We start from the raw sequence: 19,525 nt of genomic DNA, 5'->3' as shown, positions 1-19,525 counted from the left end.
CCTGCCCCTCGCATCAGTTACCAAACAAACATTAATTTTAGTTAAATGAAGGGAAAACTGAGTGCCTCCTGTGTTACACCCATAAAGGCAAAGAACGGGTATGCGACTGCTGTTGTTCTTAAAAAGCTGGTGCGATAGTGAACCTACCTCTTACACCGCCCACTTTTTATTTTATACTTTAAGGCAGCGAGGAACTACCGTCCTTTCTGTTACTACACTTTACTCATGTACATACTTAAGAATTTTCAGATAGCATGTGAAATACCTACAATTTCCATGGGTAGATAAATTGGATTAAACCAAAAAAACAAGCAGTGAGCATACAGAAATTTATTCTTTTTACATTCATAAATAATGTACAAGTTGTTTTACCTTTGCTTTACATGATGTTATAAGGACAGTATATTACACTGAAACAAAACAAACCTGATAAGGAAAAAAATATACAATTGTTTTTTCTTTATACACAAGTCATTTGTCAGCAATGACAGTGAGAACAGGAGACTGTAACAGGTAAAACCTGGGAGACAACACAGCACAGTTATAACAGTGATGTCATTTGTTGAAAGCAAAATAAAGGCTTTTAGTGTTCTTTGATAGAGCCAAACCATCCCCTTCTGCAGCTCACATGTAATCTGTAAATGGCTAAAATCAAATACGTTACAATCCCTTTTTCAAACAGAATTCAAATAATTTAGTTTTCTTTGAATTTAAATGAATATTTGTGAATGTGTGGCAATGTATGCTTTTATACCATTCTAAATTGACAAGTAGTACTTCAGCTGTGTAGATTTAATTCACAAAAATTTGACTCAGTCATATACTTCCTCTTCCCTCTCTCAGAAATCTCAGCCACAAACATCTATGTGCCTCTATTTTCACAGTGATTCATAAAGCAAGAGTTAAAAACATTTAAAACACCTTTTGGTAACACAGTAGTTAATATCTTAATTGTCAAGATCTGTTGCGTGAACAACGCTTAGGAATTCAATAATTTTTGACTGCATGTTATGATACTGTTAAATACTTTAGTATCTTTAAAATCCCTACACTGCATAGGAGACACTCGTGCATGGAAGATCACAAATGCTTAAGAGTTTACATGTTTATATGCTTATTTTCACTAGCTTAGACTTTGTAACACTTGCTGCTTAACTTCTGAGCTGACGTACTCAACCAATATACAACACAACACTTGTTTGTAAGCAGCGCTACCTTTGTCTGAATTCACTCCATTTGGGAAAGGATTGTCCTGAATTGTTCTGTAGCAACAGAAAGTACAGTACAGAAAGAGTCTAGAATATGTAATTATAGAAGGCACTTTTGAGAATTGACACAAATATTCTACTGAAATTGGAGTCTGTCTAAATAAAATATTTACCAAACATTCTCTTCCTCCTCCATCCTCCTCCTCCTGTTCTCTTCCGTGGTTAGTTTAGTTTTTTAAAGCTAAGTGAAAGAAAAGTAGGGCAAAAGAGCATGGGTTGAGAAAGGGAGAAGTCGAATTCCCTTTTCTCAGTTTCTCCTTACTGTTCCAGTATTATCATTGTATCTGGGCTCCCTTTTTGGCACTGTGTTTTCGAAACGTCTGTATGTTTGGTTAAAAACACCATAAGTACCAGGAGATTAAAAATTAGGTGAGTGAGTAGTCTAGCCTTTAAAATGAGTTATTTCAAAATAATTCCACAGGAGTTTAAATACATACTCATTCCCTCTGTTCAGTTTTCACACTTTGGTCACATACTGAGCCCTAGAAGTAAACCTAGGTCAAGATGTGAAATAGCTTTAAACAGTACTATCTAATAATGTTTTTCCAAGTATAATTCTGATCATCTGAACATCAGCTGCAGTGCTGCCTGGAAATATTCTTAAGCATCGCTAATTTTCTTAGCCTAGGCATGGTTTTAATATTGCTAACATACAGGCTGGGTACCTACACAGTGTTTTTTTTTCTTTTTAGTAAGTGATACTGTTTATTGATTACTATGAGAAACAAAATGTTCCTGCTTCAAAATTGAAAAAGAAGCTCCAATTTATCTCAATACAATTTTGAATTTTTAAAAGCTTTTGCGGACTGAAAAATGGGGTATGTAAATCTCAGAATTTGAGATTACTCAGAAAAACGGTCAGTACAGGTATTTAGAATAAGACAGTTATGAAATAATGTATAAAGATTATGTTACTCCAAGGTATTTTTCCATTATTGTTTTGATAAATCTTTCATTTTTTGAAAAAGATATACTCCTGTATACTCACTGTGACCTTTCAACAACAACAAATTGCACAGATTCTTCATAATTATTTTTACATGTGTCTTTATGCTCCATTCTTGCATGCAGGTGTAAGAAAAAAACCTGATATATCTTACATTCTTTTTTTAATAGGCCTTATATTGCTTGCATAAAGGAAGGGAAGAGGAAGGGGGAAGGAGAAGAGGAGGTCATACTCCATATGTATATTTCAGTCCCTTAACCCTCCAATTAGCAGGTAACTGTTTAGACATAGATAGCATCCCCTAGAGCCACACACTAATCAGTACCAAATGACCAATTTTCTGCAGGTGACTCAACAGCTCATAGGCAGTCTTATCCCAGTTTCTAGGGGGCAGCTGGCTCATTACAAATGCTGTCATAATTGTCACCTTGCACTAGTGGTTTCAGAGACAAAGCATTTTACCCTCTTCCTCTGCATACACTATTTATGCAGAATATATTTAAAGAGGACCAGTTTCAAGTAAGGCCAATATGGCTCCTTTCACCAGTTTTATTTACACTGTTTAAAAATCTCTTACTGCCCTGACAGGGGCAAGGAGCCCGTATAGGGAACGACAGCATCTTTATTTAGACTGCAGCAATGGGTTATACAAGCGTACAAGCTCTCATTCAGCTGTTTATGTCAGACCTATCTCAAATCTTGAAGCTGTTCCCAGAAAATTTGTATTCCCTAGCCTCATAAATTGGTCTGATAGGAGATACTACTTGTCGTTACAAAACCTTGCTGCTCCTTGACCATCATGACTACACCATTAGTGCGTGTTTGTCTAGGAGTATCATCAGGTAATATTCAACCAAATACAATTTGGTTTATCCTGCTTTTCCTAACGCATGTTTATTTTCATCTACTGACATTAATATCCATGTTTGTAATAGTGCAGGAAACTAGTTGAGGCTGTTATTCCCTGAGTTTTTCATATTCACCTTGAATGTGTTTCCTCACAATTAATTACAAACTTAGATTCTGTATTAGCATCTATTGGAAACAACAGGCCTTATTCAAATGATCACTCAAGTCAAACAGAACACTGCATGAACGGCAGAGGTCCCGCTCTGGCAGCCCTAATGACAGGATTCCACTGAAGAAATCATTTAGGTCTCCCTCTTCATTCTTCTGTGAGTTGTTTATTAAACATACTCCACTGCTTTAATGAGTTTACAAGTTGTATAAACACAACTCATGTCTTCACTTCTGTTTGGTGATTCTTCCATTGTTTAGTGTAACTTATTTCCACACACAGAAAATTTAAGGCCTCTACAGTTTTAAGTTGTCTGGCAGTGCAGCTTGAAAAAAAAAATAGTAATCTTTCATTTACCAGCTGGGAAGTTTCTTCAGATGAAATGCTGTCATGTTTAGTTGGAGGCAGTAGTCTATGTACATATTTTTAAGAAAACACTTTTTCTGAGCTCTGCTGAGGAACAGCCATGATGAACCAGAAGCCTAATGCATGAGGTGCAGCATATTGCTTTAGAGAAAGCAGAATTAGTTTGCAGGATATGGACAGCATCAAGGAAGTCTGGCTTTCAGTAACAATTATGCTGACAGTGCTCAAGACTGATCTATCAATATTACTAGGTTTGAACCATGAAGTAGCCTAGATAGCCAGAAATATTTTTTCAGTTTTGAATTCATTAAGTTTGCTTTAGACCCTGGCTTCAATCTAGATTGGTACAGTAAATTCAGAATGTATATTTTAAAATAAAAAAGTATCAGAATAAGTTAACCCGTCTTTTTTTTTTTTTTTAATACATATTGAACACTAGTTTTAGTCAAAATTTAGGAGAAAAATAGTTTGGGAATAAACAGAAATTGGCAGTGTCCTGTTTAGGATTTAGCTCTGCCATCTCCTTGGAGGAGTTTTTAACGAAAAATCCATCAGTTCAAAAAGGCAAAACAGTGAAGAGCTGAAATATTAACATTTCAGTAAAGTGCATGGGACTGTGGCATACTTACGGCTTTGCTATGACCTTAACTCAGATGCTGAATTAAAAGAGGGGGATGCCAGGTTCTTTACTATTTTATTGAGGTTAGCAATCTTTTCTTCTAATAAATAGTTTTTCTTTTCAGCAGTTTTCTGCCGCTGTTCTGTCATCTCCAAAGCCTTCAGCAGTTGTGCATTCTCAACATAGAGATCCTTGACCATTGCATCTGCTTTAGTATTCTTCGAAAGCTGAATTGTGAGTAAAATGTGAGGCAAATGACGGTAGGCGACACGTTAGTCTTGTGGCAAGTGAGAACTGCTTATAGCATATATCACCTAGGGACAGGTCTAGTTCACAACAGGATCCACAAGCCCACTGATCCCAGAGATACTTCTTTAGAGATGTGGACCACCAGATCCCCCTATAAAACCGAGAACAGCAGCCTCGCACTTGTCTACGTGTCTTTGGGATCAGGCCTTCGGCAAGAGACCCTGTCAGCATAGCACTTCCTTGACATGGGAGAAGGAAGGGACTTGACAGAACACACATACACTCCCCCTCGTTATCATGTAATGTGGAGTTCTACCTTCTAAGTACTCAGAGCCACCTTTTCCTGTTCTATCCGGGACTTCTGAAAAAAGCAGACCAGAGCAAGAACAAAAGAACCAAACAAAACCAGTCCAGGCAAAGCAAGGGGTAGGGAAGAAGAGGAAAACCTTCCTAGAAAACCTTCCTGCCAGTACTCCGAGAATCATCTTTTCTCCTTCCTATTCTAAGCACAGCTCTTTTCCAGTTAAGGTACTTGGCCCAAACTTGATATTTGTTTCCTGACTTTAGGTCTATCAGCGTGCCAAGCAAGCACAACTTTCAGGAACTTTGAGTGGCAGAATCAGTCCCCAGTTTGGATTTTAGGAATTTTTGGGCAAGTGTACTTTACTGTAGCTCAAAAACACTAAAAGCAAAAGGAACACACCTTTAACTCTTCTAAGCAAAAGTCTGACTTGGCAGCTTTTGCTTGCTTAGTTGTTTGCAGAAGTTATGGGGAAAATTTAGGGAAGAGAGTAAGAATACTTACTTGTTCTTTCAGCTGATTTACTTTATCTTGGAGAAGCCTCTTCACAAGCCTTAGTTTCTGTTCTACATCCATCATACGTTCTTCCATCATTTTTAGAAGCTGCTCATGACTCCCCTGGAAAGCAACATTTATGTGAGAATCAATTAACAAAAAAAAAAAAAAAGAAAAAAAAAGAAAAACCAATTCACATTCACCAGTCTCCTCTTTTCAGTTTATGCTTTAGAGAAGAGCTGGCACTCCACGCTCAGGTCTATTTTAACTATTTTAGACTAAGTTAGTAAACAGCTCACGCAGACAAAATGTTACGGCAACATTTAAAGGACACTCACAGCATTAAAACAGTTTTCCAGGTCTGTGCAAGTTACACTTTAGATTACCTGATCAAAGACAAATTGATACAGAATTTTAAGTTCAGTCTAGACTGCCATAATCAGATCTAGATAGTTTCATTTTCTGGTTCTCAGGCATTGCCATAATTCAATTGCACTTGGGAAGCAAAGTACTAATCAAAGGCTTAATAATTTTTAGAAAAAAAATTATTAGGGTGAAGTGATAAAGGCATTTGTTTGACAGCATAACTCTCCCGTGTCAAAGACCCCTCTGAATTGAGTAGCATACTAAAAAGGTAGGATGCTGTTATCCTAAACTTGATTTTTACTTTCCTTATATTAGCTGTGGGATCACTAATATTTCTGAATACCTACTCTAGTGTGCTTCTAACTGTTTTTATTCACTGATGTAGCAGGTAATTTAACTAAAAGCATAGTAACTCATTGTCACAAGTGTGCCTGTTATACCAGCTCCTAAGTGAGGTGTTCCTAAATAAATTAGAAACACCAGGAAATACAAGGAAGCTTATTTGTATATGGGAACACCAGACAATGACTGCAAGGAAAGGGATTCTGTTCTTTTAATGCTGGCTTGTTACTCTTCTCAGATGACTTCCTAGAATTAGAGTAGCTTTAATAAAGCTCTGACCCTCTCAAGTGGCCTACAGAAACAGAGTACCATCATACTTGTGTGGGATGATAAATGAAAAAAAACAGAGGAAGGAGACTTTTAGCTAGTTAGTTGTTTATCCAAACCACTGTAGAAAGATCCTCTTAGGGAACTGATTGAAGTTTACTCAACATTTCATTTAATGGAGCACCAGAAATTCGGTAGTCTATGTATGGGGTTATATGATCACATAGCTTGTAAAGAAGTTTAAAAAAGTTAAATTTGAGTAAAAGAAAGCAATTTTACTGTATTGCTGGACAGAATCTTTTACCAGATAAAAAAAAAAGTACTTTTGTAATATTTGCAGTACTTTAGCCAAGTTATCTTCAGCTATCTTTTGTAACTTGATTGGAATTTGAAAACATGGCCAAATATTACATTTCAACTGGTTGCAGGAGCTCCAAGTAGATGAGTGGAAACTTTAAGAATCAGTGGTCTCAACATTTGCAATCCCTGGTTTTTGGGTTAAAGTTAATTTGAGAATGTTTTACCTAACTTTTTATTATTTCATGTTTAATGGGACAAACATTAGCTTCAATGTAAGCTAATGTTCAAGCATGAAGCAGCATGCTTGAAGCTGATCTTCAAGCATTAGGCTTTAAGATCATTAAAAACATATATGAAACATCTTTGAAAGCAGAGAACTGACAAGGTTCATTGCTCCCAACTAGAAAAATGATAGGCCTTAAAGCTGTGTTTTACTGACCTCTTAAAATATAAAGAGAAAAAACCCAATTAACTTAACATAGTAATTTGAGACAAAAGAAAAAACCCTAAGGACTGGCATCTGAGAAACCAATCTGTTAGTAATTTTCCCCTTTTCTGGCCCTCCCTTTGTAACTTTATGGTCACACCAATAGGGTATTGTCTACATACTGCGCAAATTCTGTTCTCAAATACGCAGGCACAATTCCTGCTGAAAAACTGGAATACCTGTACATCCTATACCACAAGTCTTTCCTAAAAGTCCTGATATGACAATCCTCAGTATCAAAGAACAATTAAAAAAAAAAGCTGTAATTTGTTCATAAAGCTGAAACTATTAATACTAGTAAGACAAGAGACATTGTTTAAAAAAATTTTTTATTTCTCATTTACATCAACTGTCATCTTTCCCTTTTTAAAAGTTTATACATCTTATACAAAAATGCAGTATAAATACCCCAGGCTTTCTTCAGATCTCTTATAAAATTAGTACCATTTGAAAAAAATAGTTTATCTCTTTCCACATTGAACAAATCCACATTTTAAATAACATAAATAAAAACGATTTGTAACAAATTAAAAAGGACAGTTTATGACCTTTCACAAAATACCTCCTAGACAAATAAATAAGAAATAACATAACACTGGAAACCTTTAAAAAAAATGCACAGAATAATTTGATCCTCAAGTTTCTCAGCTTATGCCAGTTCGCGTGTGTGTGTGTGTGTTTATCATGGTAAGGAATGAGATCATAAGCAGCCAAGCTGTCAGAGGTGCCCAATCCTCCTGTAGGAATCTGCATGCACTGCTCGCTGCTCCGGTAGCAAGGCCTAGAGAAAGAAGGCAAGTGGGATACTTCACCCTGATATCAAGATTTTTTTTTTTTTTTAAATGTATACTTTGGTATAAAGCAAACCACAAATACAAGCTAAGCAAGCAAAGCAAGACAAACATACACACAAGAAAGCATGCAGAGCACCACAGATTATATTTCTCTAAGTATTAGTATTGGCACTACACATTTGCAACTGAGGATATATTCAAAATGCATTTTCTAAATGTAAAGACTCTTCAGATGGCTCATCAACATGTGGGGGTATTTAACAAAGCTCAGTTAACTTTAGGGGCGATTAATTGCAGTTAGCAAAGCAGTTAAATTGCTTAGAGGAAATTTATCTGGCACTAGATAGAATCTCACGTTGTTGAATAGCATTTATGAAAGATGTAGCCCAACTAACCTCCTCTGGAAAAGGTAAAAACCCACCTTACTTGCACTTGCATTTCTACTCTAAACCTAGTTACAAGTCTCTTTAGAGCAGGTGAATGGACTGTCGGTCAGCGGGGGTCACCAAAATAAAGTTATCTGAATTCTCAAATAAGGAGCTGAAGAAAGAGCAAGACGAGCAACTGCAAGTACTTTCAATACAAAAATATCTATCTGTTTTCAGAGATTCTAATAGACAGCACTTAGAAAGAGACTGGGTCAGTAACAGGCCCTCACTCTTACTGAGCAAGGAAAACCACAGTGAGTGCAGTGAGAGCTACTGCGGGTCAGGAAAAGTATCTTAGCACAAGACACAGCAGTAAAAATATCTAGAATTCAGAAGAGTCCAGACAGGTTAACACTACAGAAAAGGATCAGGAGTTTTAATTTAGCGAAACTTGAACTTATGACGGAATGGTAACCTTGCAGGGCAACAGCTCAAGAGCGATCCTAAAAATGAGTGAGAACACAGACCAAAGCTGTGATCAAGAAGCAATGAAAATTGTAAGGCATGAAGAATGCAAAATGATTCCAAAAAGGAGGAGGATAACTTTAGATACCTTTTTATACAGACAGACTTGGGACCCAAGAGAGCTGCAAGGAACAGCAGCAGCAGCAGCAAAACTAGGTGGTTAAATTTACACAGAAAGCATGGATAACCTCACATTGTACTCACTGGTGAAAAGATGATGAAGAGGGATTAGGATGCAATTTTTCAAGATGCTAAAGGGGACATTAGAACGGACATAAGCTCAACTAAATGCTAACCCTAGAAATCAAAATGACCAAGAAAAACAATAATGACAATTAAAGCGAGATGTGCTTACAGAAGCGTTTTAGTGTGTACCCAACTAAAAGCATTGACACATTTGGCCTTGCTTATAGTGATATAATGCATATCCTTAACAGCAGTGATTTTAGATCGTTATCTAGAAAGCCCATGAAAACAGCTATAGCAGGTGTTATGAACTAGAATCTTGTTAATATCCAATCACTTTGTTTAAGCAAAATCAATGTAAAACAAAAGTTCAAAGGGTTAAGTGCATTGACAGCAAGTATTTGCAAAGATTCTAGAACATTTTTTAAATTCAAAGCTTTCCAAGATAAGCTTTTTTTTTTTTTTTTTTTTAAAAAAAAGAAAACCAAAACAGGAAACATACAAGTCATGCATCTGTAGAACTACCAGTTCCAGGATGTGACTAGTTTGCAAATTGTTTCTCAGGCTTTCAAAGGCAAAATTACTAAGTCATCATTCCTAATGCAGTACACAGCACATTCATTTGCAGATGCTATTGCTGCAATATGGCTTTTATTGATTTCCAAATTAAACCACACACACTATTCATTGTGCATGACCAAGTACATTAGCCTGTGATAACGCACTTCTGTCAGGACTCAGCTGAAAGGGAGAGAACCTTACATTTGATTTGTTTTTACTAATCCTGCATTATTTGCTATTAAGTTTCTTTTTTGGGAACTGTTTGATTTTATGCCTTTAAAACAAAAAAACAACAACAATTCTTACTCCAAGTTTTAGAAGCTTTAGAAAATATCAGTGTATAGAGTCTTTCTTCATAATACCCTTTTTTTCCAAAATATTCTATTGACATGTTCAGAGATTTTTGACCTTCAAAGTCTTGGACTCTGATATAACGTGTTTTCAAAAAGCACAACCGCAATCTGAGTGTAAAATTAAAAAATCAAGTAACATGGCAAACCTACTCCCCAAACTTGATTTTATATGGAGGAACGCTAACTTTTCTACCAGAGCTATTACCGCCTATAATCTATAATTTCACATTAAAGAAATAGTGAAAACCGCTAAGCCCAGTATGTGCAGCGTCTACAATTTTTCTTGGAATTAGATTGTTTTTTACCTCAGAAATGGCAAAGCTGAAGTTTTTGTATAACAGTGTTCTACAGTGTCCTACCATGACCAAATAATGAAGACAGGCCGACCTTATAAAAAGGGTTATTTGTTTGTATTATGCTCTACTACATCTAATACAGCAGAAATCCATGTGGCAGCAACAGCCTGAACTAGTATTTTATGTTTTAGGCATGTGTGCTCGTGCAATACGTGGTATATTGTATTTTTAAAAACAAAATGGTTTCAGACACGGGCATTAGGTAAAGAAAAAAAGCTATAAAGCTGTTGCACATAAAGCAGAAAGAGAAAAGCCAGTTAAGTGTGGATAGGAGCGTTTACTTCAAGAAAATTAAGACGACTGCAGAATTAAGCTGTGGCCCAAGCTAAATGTGCTAAATAACAAAGGTTTGTTTCGTACACATCTTTGATACAAAGAACTTTAATTTTTGAACTGGCATAAACAGAGAAAGGATCTCAGAATTAAAAAAAAAAAAAAAAGAAAAATAAAACCAAACACTCTTTTGAAGTTGTAACCTGCATAGTAAAGAGAGCTTTACCTGTGGCATATTTGTTTCAGAGGGTCTATTTTCAAGTTCCTCCTGAAGACGTTGATTCCTCCTCTCTGCTTGTAGTAGCTGGTGTTGAAGCTGCAGGAACTGTTCCTTGGGTACCATAGCACAGCCTTGCTGCTGGAGCTCCCGGGAGTGCGGGGATTGGCTAAGCATCACACTGGCGCTCGAGTGTAGCATCTAAAGAGTAAAATAAATCAGTCATCAGAAGAAGCAGCATTGCAGTTTGTACACAATATCTTTCAGAGCTTCTTTCTTGCATGATACATGATTCACTAGGCATCAACTTAGTCTTGAGCAATTTCTTGTAAGCAAGAGAAACAAGCTTGAACCAGTAACAGAAGCTAAAAAACAAGACAACTTTTCTCTTTCCAATGAGAAAGTGCATTTTATGTGCAGTTTAAGTCTAAAGGAATCTGAACTTTCAGTAATAATTTCAGACCTTAACTATAATTCACTGAATTTTTGATGAAATCCTGTCAAAGTTAAATGGACCTGTGGTGACCTTCAATTTAGCATTACTTTTTAATTGTAATCTTGATCTTAGGAGCTGTTATGAATATAGCGTCCAGTTAGAAATAAAAGCACTAGCATGAAGCAGGTTGAAGAAGCTGTCCAAAAGCACTAATTCTTTCTAGGCTTTCATCTAGGATGGAAAGGTGTATTCCTAAAAGCAAAACAAGTTTTCAGTTTAGTGTGTGATGGTTTCAGTTAATTTGATGCTACTTGCTATATTTTATCCAGAATTCAGTATTTGGAATCCCATATATCTATCTTTATTTCCACTAATAGCAGAAATTAACACATTTTATAATTTTCATTTTTAGCCATGCCACAAGCAGAGTTTGATAGCAAGTCTTGACTCCTCATGCCTATCTGTGCTACACAGGCAGAAGTATATGCATGGAGAGGCCCTCGAGATATGGATGCATTTAGTCATCTGAAGCAGTTAGTTTCAAATTTTTAAGTTTTGCTTTCATTTAAAAAAAGGCTCACCAAGTGAATCAGCAGGTCTACATAAATGTAAAGGTAGTTTATGCCAAAGTGTATCCTGGCTGTCCTCTGTGAAGTGAGCTATACCAACTAATGAACTTCTATGATAGTAAAACTAAGACTCAGATGTAAGGACAAGAGGATCACATTCCTATTTGTTCTTTCAGTAGGAAAAAAAAAAAAGGCACATAGAACAGACCACTGAACCTAAAAAGCTTAGCTACCCCCTCATTTAATTAAGTGCTGCTCCCAAGCAATGCTATGACAGTTATTAGATGAAGGTGGCTAGAAAAGACTGGAGCATTTCTGGCACCACCTTTTTCTGGTTCCAACCATGAGAGCCCAGTGTTTGATTAACTATCAGTGTTAGATGATCTATCAGACAATACTGAGAGCTAAAAATGAATTATAGTTTCATGTGATTTTTTTAAAGCATTTTTTGTAGACTAAAATGAAAAGATAGAGGAAAGATTAGTTCACAGCTGTAATAGGTTATAGTACTACCCCCCGACAAATATAGTCAAGAAAGCGTTGTTTCAGACAAGCCAATTTGCAGCTTGAGTTTGCGTAAGATTAATACTTTCCTTCCTTTTAAAAAAGTCAATTAACCATATCATAAAATTCTCACCTGAAATCTCACAACCATTAGTCTGTTCCTTAGTCTGTTCAAAAGGTATGTGAGACCATGTTAGTGGTTTTACTTTTCTTTTCACATAGGGTATAATTAGGGCCTTAATTAGTAATTGTACTTTAGTTATTGAGTACCTCTAGAACGAAAAGAGCTGTAAGCATTTTTCATAATAGTCCATCTCTGTCAGAGTTACTGCTCGAATGTAGACAGAGCATTGGCCTGTCTGCAATGCAGCAAGAACTCTAGTGCTCTGGCCATGGCAGCATCCATCTCTGCTGGGCCAGGTAAACAGAACATAGGTTTACAGGTATATTAAAAACAAAAATCTGTCTGCGTTTTATTTTCCTTTTTAAACTACGAGGAGGCTTCCACATCAACTTGTCTGTAACGGAGCTATTCTTTTACTGACAATATAATCAGAAGTAATGAGGTTCTCATGGAACGTTTCTAGGGTTTCTTATGATATCATGAAATACACTAATCTAATGAAAGAACTGAAGAGACGGTCATTAAGCATTAACAGTATCTTAAAAAAAATTTGCATAGCTAATGAAAAAAATATAATTTTACCATATTCACGTGTAGAAGAAACTGGAACAGTAATGGACTTACTAAACTATTACAGATAACATTGACTCTGACCACATGTCAGCTAATATCAAAGAAACATTTAACAGTCTCGTGAAAGGCATGCAGGATATCAGAGGTAAATATGAAGACACCTTCAAGTCTCACAGTTAATGGGTTAGAAGGAAGGGGTTGAGCCACTTTTCATTTTCTTATAAGCAATTCAGTCCTTTTGAATGCAGCCGGTTATTTCTCAATTTTCATAGTAAGGTCTTAAGAGTACGCAACTTCTTGGCCTACAGGATCAATCTCCTGATATAGTAGCCACACAAAAGAAGTTAATGCAGTTGTCAAAGAAAAAAACGTCAGATTAAAATGAACAGTGACTCCTTTACTTAAAGGATGCACGGAATAAAAAATGCTATATAAAAGAAAAATGCGTTTTCTCCATGCTATGGTAGTACATTGAAAATGATTGCTCTACCTTCACACACTATTTCAGAAAGAGAACTGCACCCTTCTCTGCTAGTTCCAGCCACTGAGCTCTAGACAGGTTAGCCATGAACAAAAGAAGAACAGGCACAAAAGAGAAAGTGAGAAGTTAGAAAGTGCTGAGAGTGCTATACACACCTGCTGGGAAAAGGTTATCATAAGTAACAAAAATCTTGCATGGTTTGAAATACAAATTTTAGGAGAAAATGCATTTCCATGCTTGAAGTTTATAGGAGAGGGCTTAAATGTGTTTGGAATTGTCCCAAAGCTTAATTGAGAATACATAAATAAAGGCACAGGGCAGATATAAACCTTTTTCAACAACTTGTCAAAGTCTCATCTTTTCTAATTAAATTTTACCACTAATTGCATTGTATGTTTAATAATAACATGTTGCCCATTCACTTGCTCGATGAAAAACATTAAGCCTTTTAATAAACAGTGTTTGAAAAGACTCCTCTAGAAGGTATTTTGATTTATAGGACAAGTCAAAATTTTGGTTTGTCTTTTCTTCAACTCAAATTCAAGGCATCAAGTTGAGGGAAAACAGCTGAGAGGCAACTCAGAGGTCTGTCCTTGACAAGATACACTAACTTATTGTAGTAAGCATGCCTGTTTCTCCAGCTGAGCGTACCTGAGAAAGACACAATAACATTACCTCCAACATGATCTGACTCTAGTAATAATAAAGAGCATCCTCATTTGGGACTGGTTTCTTGGGAAGAATCTCAATTGAAGCTTTCATTCATGCCCTTGGATTAACAGCAAGTTGCCTAAATTGTTATTCTGCCATGCTCGAGATGAGAGGTTTAAATTCAGCAAAGTACTCCCATAGTAACTAAGAACAGTTTTCTAAATTAATAGTCTTATGCAAATATTAGTTAGGAAACTTGAGGTTACATGTTTCAGGAAGGAACAGGAAAACCTCAGCCTTGTCCCCAAGCACAGAAATAAATTTCTTTGCTCTCTGATTTTAAATCTGAAGCCTTACATGAATTATGATAAACCACAGCGTGCTTCATAGAAGCATGTTTGTCACACTGCAACACTTTGATTGTGAAAGATGAGATTAGATGTTAGAAGAGATTAATTTGTCTAGCTTTCAGTTTCCTGTTTCTACACATCTAGAAAAAGGTAAATTCATAGATTCTGTGAGATACTGATAAACCTTCACACTGTTCAGTATAGTTAACGTTATTGGAAAGTACCTCCATTAATTGATCATCCAGTTTGACTTGCTTTTTTCTTAGCCCTTCATTTTCTGAGCTGGTTTCCAGTTCACGTTCAAGAGAATTCATTTGACTGATCTATTAAAGACAAGAGCTTTCCTTAGAAAAGTAACAGTTTCTCATTATCTGCTTTATTCAGTATGCAAGTCATGAATCACTGCACATCAAGACAATTCATTATTACAAGATGTAAGTAAGCATGTGGACAAGTGTAACATGTTTTGCTAAAAGCAGTACCCAAGACTAAATGTAGACAGCGTGTTCGACAGACGTGTCAAAGAATAGGCAGGGTAACCAATTTTGAACCTGAAAAGAGAGCATATGGGAATCTAAATGTAGCATATGGGAGCTGTGTATTGCAGAACACTTGAAAAGAGCCTGTTTATGGCTCCCGTGTTCCACTCCGGAACTGTTTGTACTGACTAGGATTCCTACAGCATATTGGCATAGACTACAACCCTGTAGTAGCATGCTCTACAGAAGCACAAAACAAAAGATTACAGGCTCCTTGGGAGAGGGATTCATAATGAGCCATAAAGCACATAACTGAGTAAAAGAAGAAAAGTACCATATTAGCTCTTAGAGATGAAAAGCTGCAAGTACTGCGTTGAAGTCCCAGTCACTTATTTACCATCGGAAACTAACCTTCCTGTTCGCAGAGGACAACTCCTTCTGAAGCTGTTCACACTCTCTCTTCAAGCTTAATTTCTCTTGCTCTATGGCTTTGACAATACCTGACTGGCTTTGATGCTTTTGGTGCTTTAGAGAAAGGACAGCGGATTCCAGCTGTCGGATCTAAAGAGACCAGAGATGAACAAATGTAGAAAGACATTCCAGACAATTCGTAAAGTTTCATAGTGAGGTTCCTAACACTGTCCAGTAAGTCAAAACTGACAGTCCACTGCAAATCCAATTGCACCCAGTTCATCTAAAATATCAAGTACCAAACAATTTCCTACTGTAACAGTTTCTAGTATTTTTGACCTTTAGCTTTGAGCACTGTGTCATTCTTTCCCTTCCTCGTCCCCACAATTTGCCTAATACTGTGAACCAAGCAGCTGAACATGGAGACTGCTAGGAATATTAAGAAGAATCCTTAAGAGAATCCTTAAAAGAAAAAAAAAAAAGAGACATGTTAACTGAAAATCAGACCAGATTCTTCGATGAGTTATGTTCAGAATTTTTTAAATGGCCATTGTTTGAAATTTCATGACTGTCTGCTCTCTAATAAATTCCGTGCAAATACGGAAGAAGGCTTTCTCATTATGCAGCCTTCCTACAAATATTTCTCTTCAAAACTAATGAATGACATTACTCTTCTGTATCATTCATTACAAAAAATGAACCATTAAATTTTGCCTAGCATGCCGTGACCTTTTGGGCACTGGTAGCTTGCTCAAGTTACCTTCTCCCTGGAATGAGTTAGATCTGTTTTAGTGTTCTGGACTTCTCTCTGTAATCTCTCATTCTCTTGTCTTAGCAGCTGCTGCTCTTGTTTCGTCAGCTCATCCAGTTCATCCCAGTGCAATTTCTTCTGTTGGTCCTGCAGCCCTGAGGAAGGCACAGCCAGTTCTAGAACCCGGTTCTTAAGACAGACAGAATTGCAGGGTTAGGCCTTAAACAAAGAAGCAGACATTTTCTCTACTCAGAGGGGTTTTAATAGGCTTTCAGTAACTGTAGACTCTTAAGTTAAAGGATTCCTGTCCTCCTCCCAGCCTACATGTTTTTCAACAAGAAACCCAACATGCTAATCACAGTGCAAAAACAAAGTGGTTCCCTTAGCTGAAATCATAGATAATAGCTAAATGCCAGAATGGTTAACATGAGTGCACAAAGCTCAACAACGTAAAAAAAGCAATTTGCACTCTATTTCACAGCCTCATCAGCTAAATAATAGAACTCAGTATTATATATATTCAGTAATAACTGTAATTTAGTTCCTGTTGTACAATTCTAAAACAGCCTATTTTCCATGCGGACATTAAATATTCCTTAATTACAAGGCAAACAGGAAAAATTAGTATCTGAATTCATAACACTAATCACAAGACTGCTGTCTACAACCTCCTTCAGTTATAGTTCCTCACCAATTAAAAAAGAAAGGCTGTTATAATACTGTGCCTTCCATCTTCCTGTCAATCACTAGTTTGGTTGTTAGCGTGTTTACAGTCTGACATCTGTGAATTCATACTTTGTCCACGGATTTTTTTGGGGGAAAGGTTTATTTCAGGGAAGCATAAACACTCGTAGAGAAAGCTATATTTAAAAGACAAGAGATTGATCACAGCCTGTCCTAACATCTAGAGACAGATTTTAAAAATACATTACCATAAATCTGCACATTATATACAATCTTGCAAGATTATAGTTAACATTTTTTTAAAATGGGAAACTAGTAAATACAGAAAACAGGATTAAAATAGGACTTTTCTGTACCCATCTTTTTCACTTTATTAGGCTATTTATCACTTGTGTTTACAAAAGAATCAATAGTTACATAATTTAGAATCTACTTGTTTAAGTCTGTAGCAGTATTTGTGGCTTTGCTGTTGACAACTTAAACCTAAAAATTAAGCTGAATACAGTGAGAGGCTACAGAAAAGCAGTACTTAACATATCTTTAAATTCTGGCATGCCAAGTTCACCGTCGTTGAGGTAGTTTAATTCAAAGCCAGTGCCATTTTAGTACGCCAATCTCGGAAGGCATTTACCTTTTCATTGGCATTCTGCAGTTGCTTGTTTAAGGACATCACTTCTTGTTTAAGAGTTTCTTTCTCCTGTTGTGTCACCCGTAAGTCTGCTTTTAGTCGGGACATTTGGAGGTTGGTATTTTGCAGTATTTCATCTAGACTCTGAGCCTGTAACACACAGGAACACAGCTTTGTATTTGCTGCACCAAGATTTCTTGTGACTAATTTGAAGAAACATAGTTCTATTAAACCAACTACATAAATAGTGAACAAGTTTGGCAAGAGTGGTTTACTTGCTAAGATACACGTGTGACAAATCACACAAATATTTAGGATCCCTCTCTGATAAAAAGAGTAATGAAATTGTAATGCTGCCAGCCTCCTAAAAAAACATTGAATGATTCTCTGAAATTGTCTTCTAAATTAGTCGCCATATAGTCTTTGTTATGGCAGAAATAGCTGCATTCAGTAAACACACATCTGCCACCCCAGAATATTTAGTGTGATATGCTGGGAGAAGGAGATTTATCTTGAATTACTTATTCTTCTTGGCAGCCCGGGGCCACCAAGGAACCCCAAACACAGTCAGCCAAGCAAAAGGCCTTTTCTCCTCCTCTCTTGACTGGTAAGAAACAAGCTACCACCAGAAGAGCAGGAAGCAGTAGCTTTGCAGTATGCTAGGGATAACTGGGAAGAATGAATAGGCAAAGGAACTTGGTTGTAGATGTAAAACGACATAGCTTATTCTTAGGAAAAAAAATCTCATGGCATTTAACAAGTTTCCTCTTGTTCTTTAAGAGGGTCACTCTGAAAGCCCATGAAAACGTCCATTATCAGCTGCACGACATCTTTGCACGTATTAGAAGAGAGCTACCCTTATGAAAAAAGGGCTCCAAGAGATTGGGGGTGGGGGAGCTTTTGATCCAGGGCTATAACAAAACACACTATACCTTTTCTTGTGAAACTGTGAGCTGTGTTTTCAATGCCTGACTCTGTTGTTCCCAGGACTTCTGTTCCTGCTTCAAGCTGGCAATTGCATTCTCTAAGAAGCTTACTTTAGCTACCTGAAATAAGATTACATGTGTAAACCAGAATCATCCAGGATTTTCTTTAACTCAGTTTGACTTTGAGAGTTAAGTTGGATGGAGTTACAACCATGCAAAGAAGAAGAAAAAGAAAACGTAGGAGAGCCAAAAACCCTCGGCTCTCCCCTCCTCACCAATCTCTGCACAACAACAGGATGTTATTTCTAGCGTGGATGCTAGTTATACTGCTTGAGTTCAGAATTCTGAACTCATAATACATTAGGGCTACAATAAAAAAGTGAGAACACAGTCTTCCTTGTCCTGCTACAATATTTATATCCAGGCCTCTGTGTTCCTTGCAATGTTTGGAATTCACTACCTAATCAAATCACAGTAAAGCTGTGCGCCAGAATTTAAGCTTCCTCTTTAACATCAGCTGGAAAAAAAAAAGGTGGAGGAGATTAGGCATTTATCTGGCTTGAAGGTAGGAAAAAAATCTAAAGTAGTTTTACAGCTAAGGGTGATACAGATAGTGGTATAAGAATTCAACAGCTTGTAGAATTAAATAGCTCATTAATAGCATGTAGGTAGACACATGAATTTGCAGTCCTTTCTTACCTTATCAATACACCTGTTTAATTCTTCACTCAGGGCTTCTTTTTCTTTCAGCAGCTTTTCATTTCTGGTAATTAAGCTAGAAACTTCATTTTGAAGGTCAGAGAGATCAGAACATCTGGGCAGCTGTGGAAAACAAACCCCTCACAGTTGCATTTGTGCTGTTTCAGAATTTTACTTGAAAGTGTTATAAAAAGCTTTCTCTTGTCCCCAGGGCTAAATATCACGCTCTGGATAGAGGGTAAAAGGTAGAAGCAAAGGGCATTTTGGTGCGCCATTGGTATGATCCGAGACATCCTTCCTGCAAGAGCAGTGCTAAGGATTCTCCAGTTGCTCTGTGATCCTTCAGATTTGCTTTAGGGATGGTCTTTTTCCCCATCCTACCAATCACAGGCCAGCAGACAGATACTGCGCATCTCACATGAGGCATATCAATGTGTTATAGTTACAAAATAGTTATCAAAATACTTGGTTTAATATAGGATCAATCAGGTAGTATGACACCAATTACAATAGAAAGTGAAGCTTCCGTCAACCAAGCCCATAGGTTTTTCACTGGCTCTGTTTACAAACAAAACAAAAATCACCATAAACAAGCTAACAGA

At 36.8% G+C, this 19,525-nt stretch overlaps 1 protein-coding gene across 11 annotated transcripts in view; it reads right to left on the bottom strand.

The window, feature by feature from the left end:
- Positions 1-315: 315 nt before the first annotated feature.
- The window catches only part of NIN (ninein), a 60,330-nt gene continuing 41,120 nt past the window's right edge, over positions 316-19,525 (bottom strand). For 6 of the 11 annotated variants that reach the window (XM_068947572.1, XM_068947571.1, XM_068947580.1 and 3 more), the window contains 9 exons: positions 18,924-19,046; positions 18,231-18,344; positions 17,302-17,448; positions 15,996-16,175; positions 15,236-15,385; positions 14,570-14,668; positions 10,667-10,858; positions 5,272-5,385; positions 316-4,444 (listed from right to left, as the gene is read on the bottom strand). In XM_068947572.1, the coding sequence (XP_068803673.1) occupies positions 4,235-4,444; positions 5,272-5,385; positions 10,667-10,858; positions 14,570-14,668; positions 15,236-15,385; positions 15,996-16,175; positions 17,302-17,448; positions 18,231-18,344; positions 18,924-19,046 (1,329 nt within the window). In that variant the 3' untranslated portion in view covers positions 316-4,234. Of the gene's footprint in view, positions 4,445-5,271; positions 5,386-7,342; positions 7,806-10,666; positions 10,859-13,353; positions 13,415-14,569; positions 14,669-15,235; positions 15,386-15,995; positions 16,206-17,301; positions 17,449-18,230; positions 18,345-18,923; positions 19,047-19,525 lie in introns of those variants that run through there. The other 5 variants (XM_068947574.1, XM_068947575.1, XM_068947576.1 and 2 more) reach the window with 5 other exon arrangements.

Source organism: Struthio camelus, chromosome 5, assembly GCF_040807025.1.
Source record: "Struthio camelus isolate bStrCam1 chromosome 5, bStrCam1.hap1, whole genome shotgun sequence".
In the NCBI taxonomy this organism is placed as follows: Eukaryota; Metazoa; Chordata; class Aves; order Struthioniformes; family Struthionidae; genus Struthio; species Struthio camelus.
The sequence above is the reverse complement of the archived record's forward strand: the minus strand, read 5'-3'. Positions and strand labels throughout refer to the sequence as shown.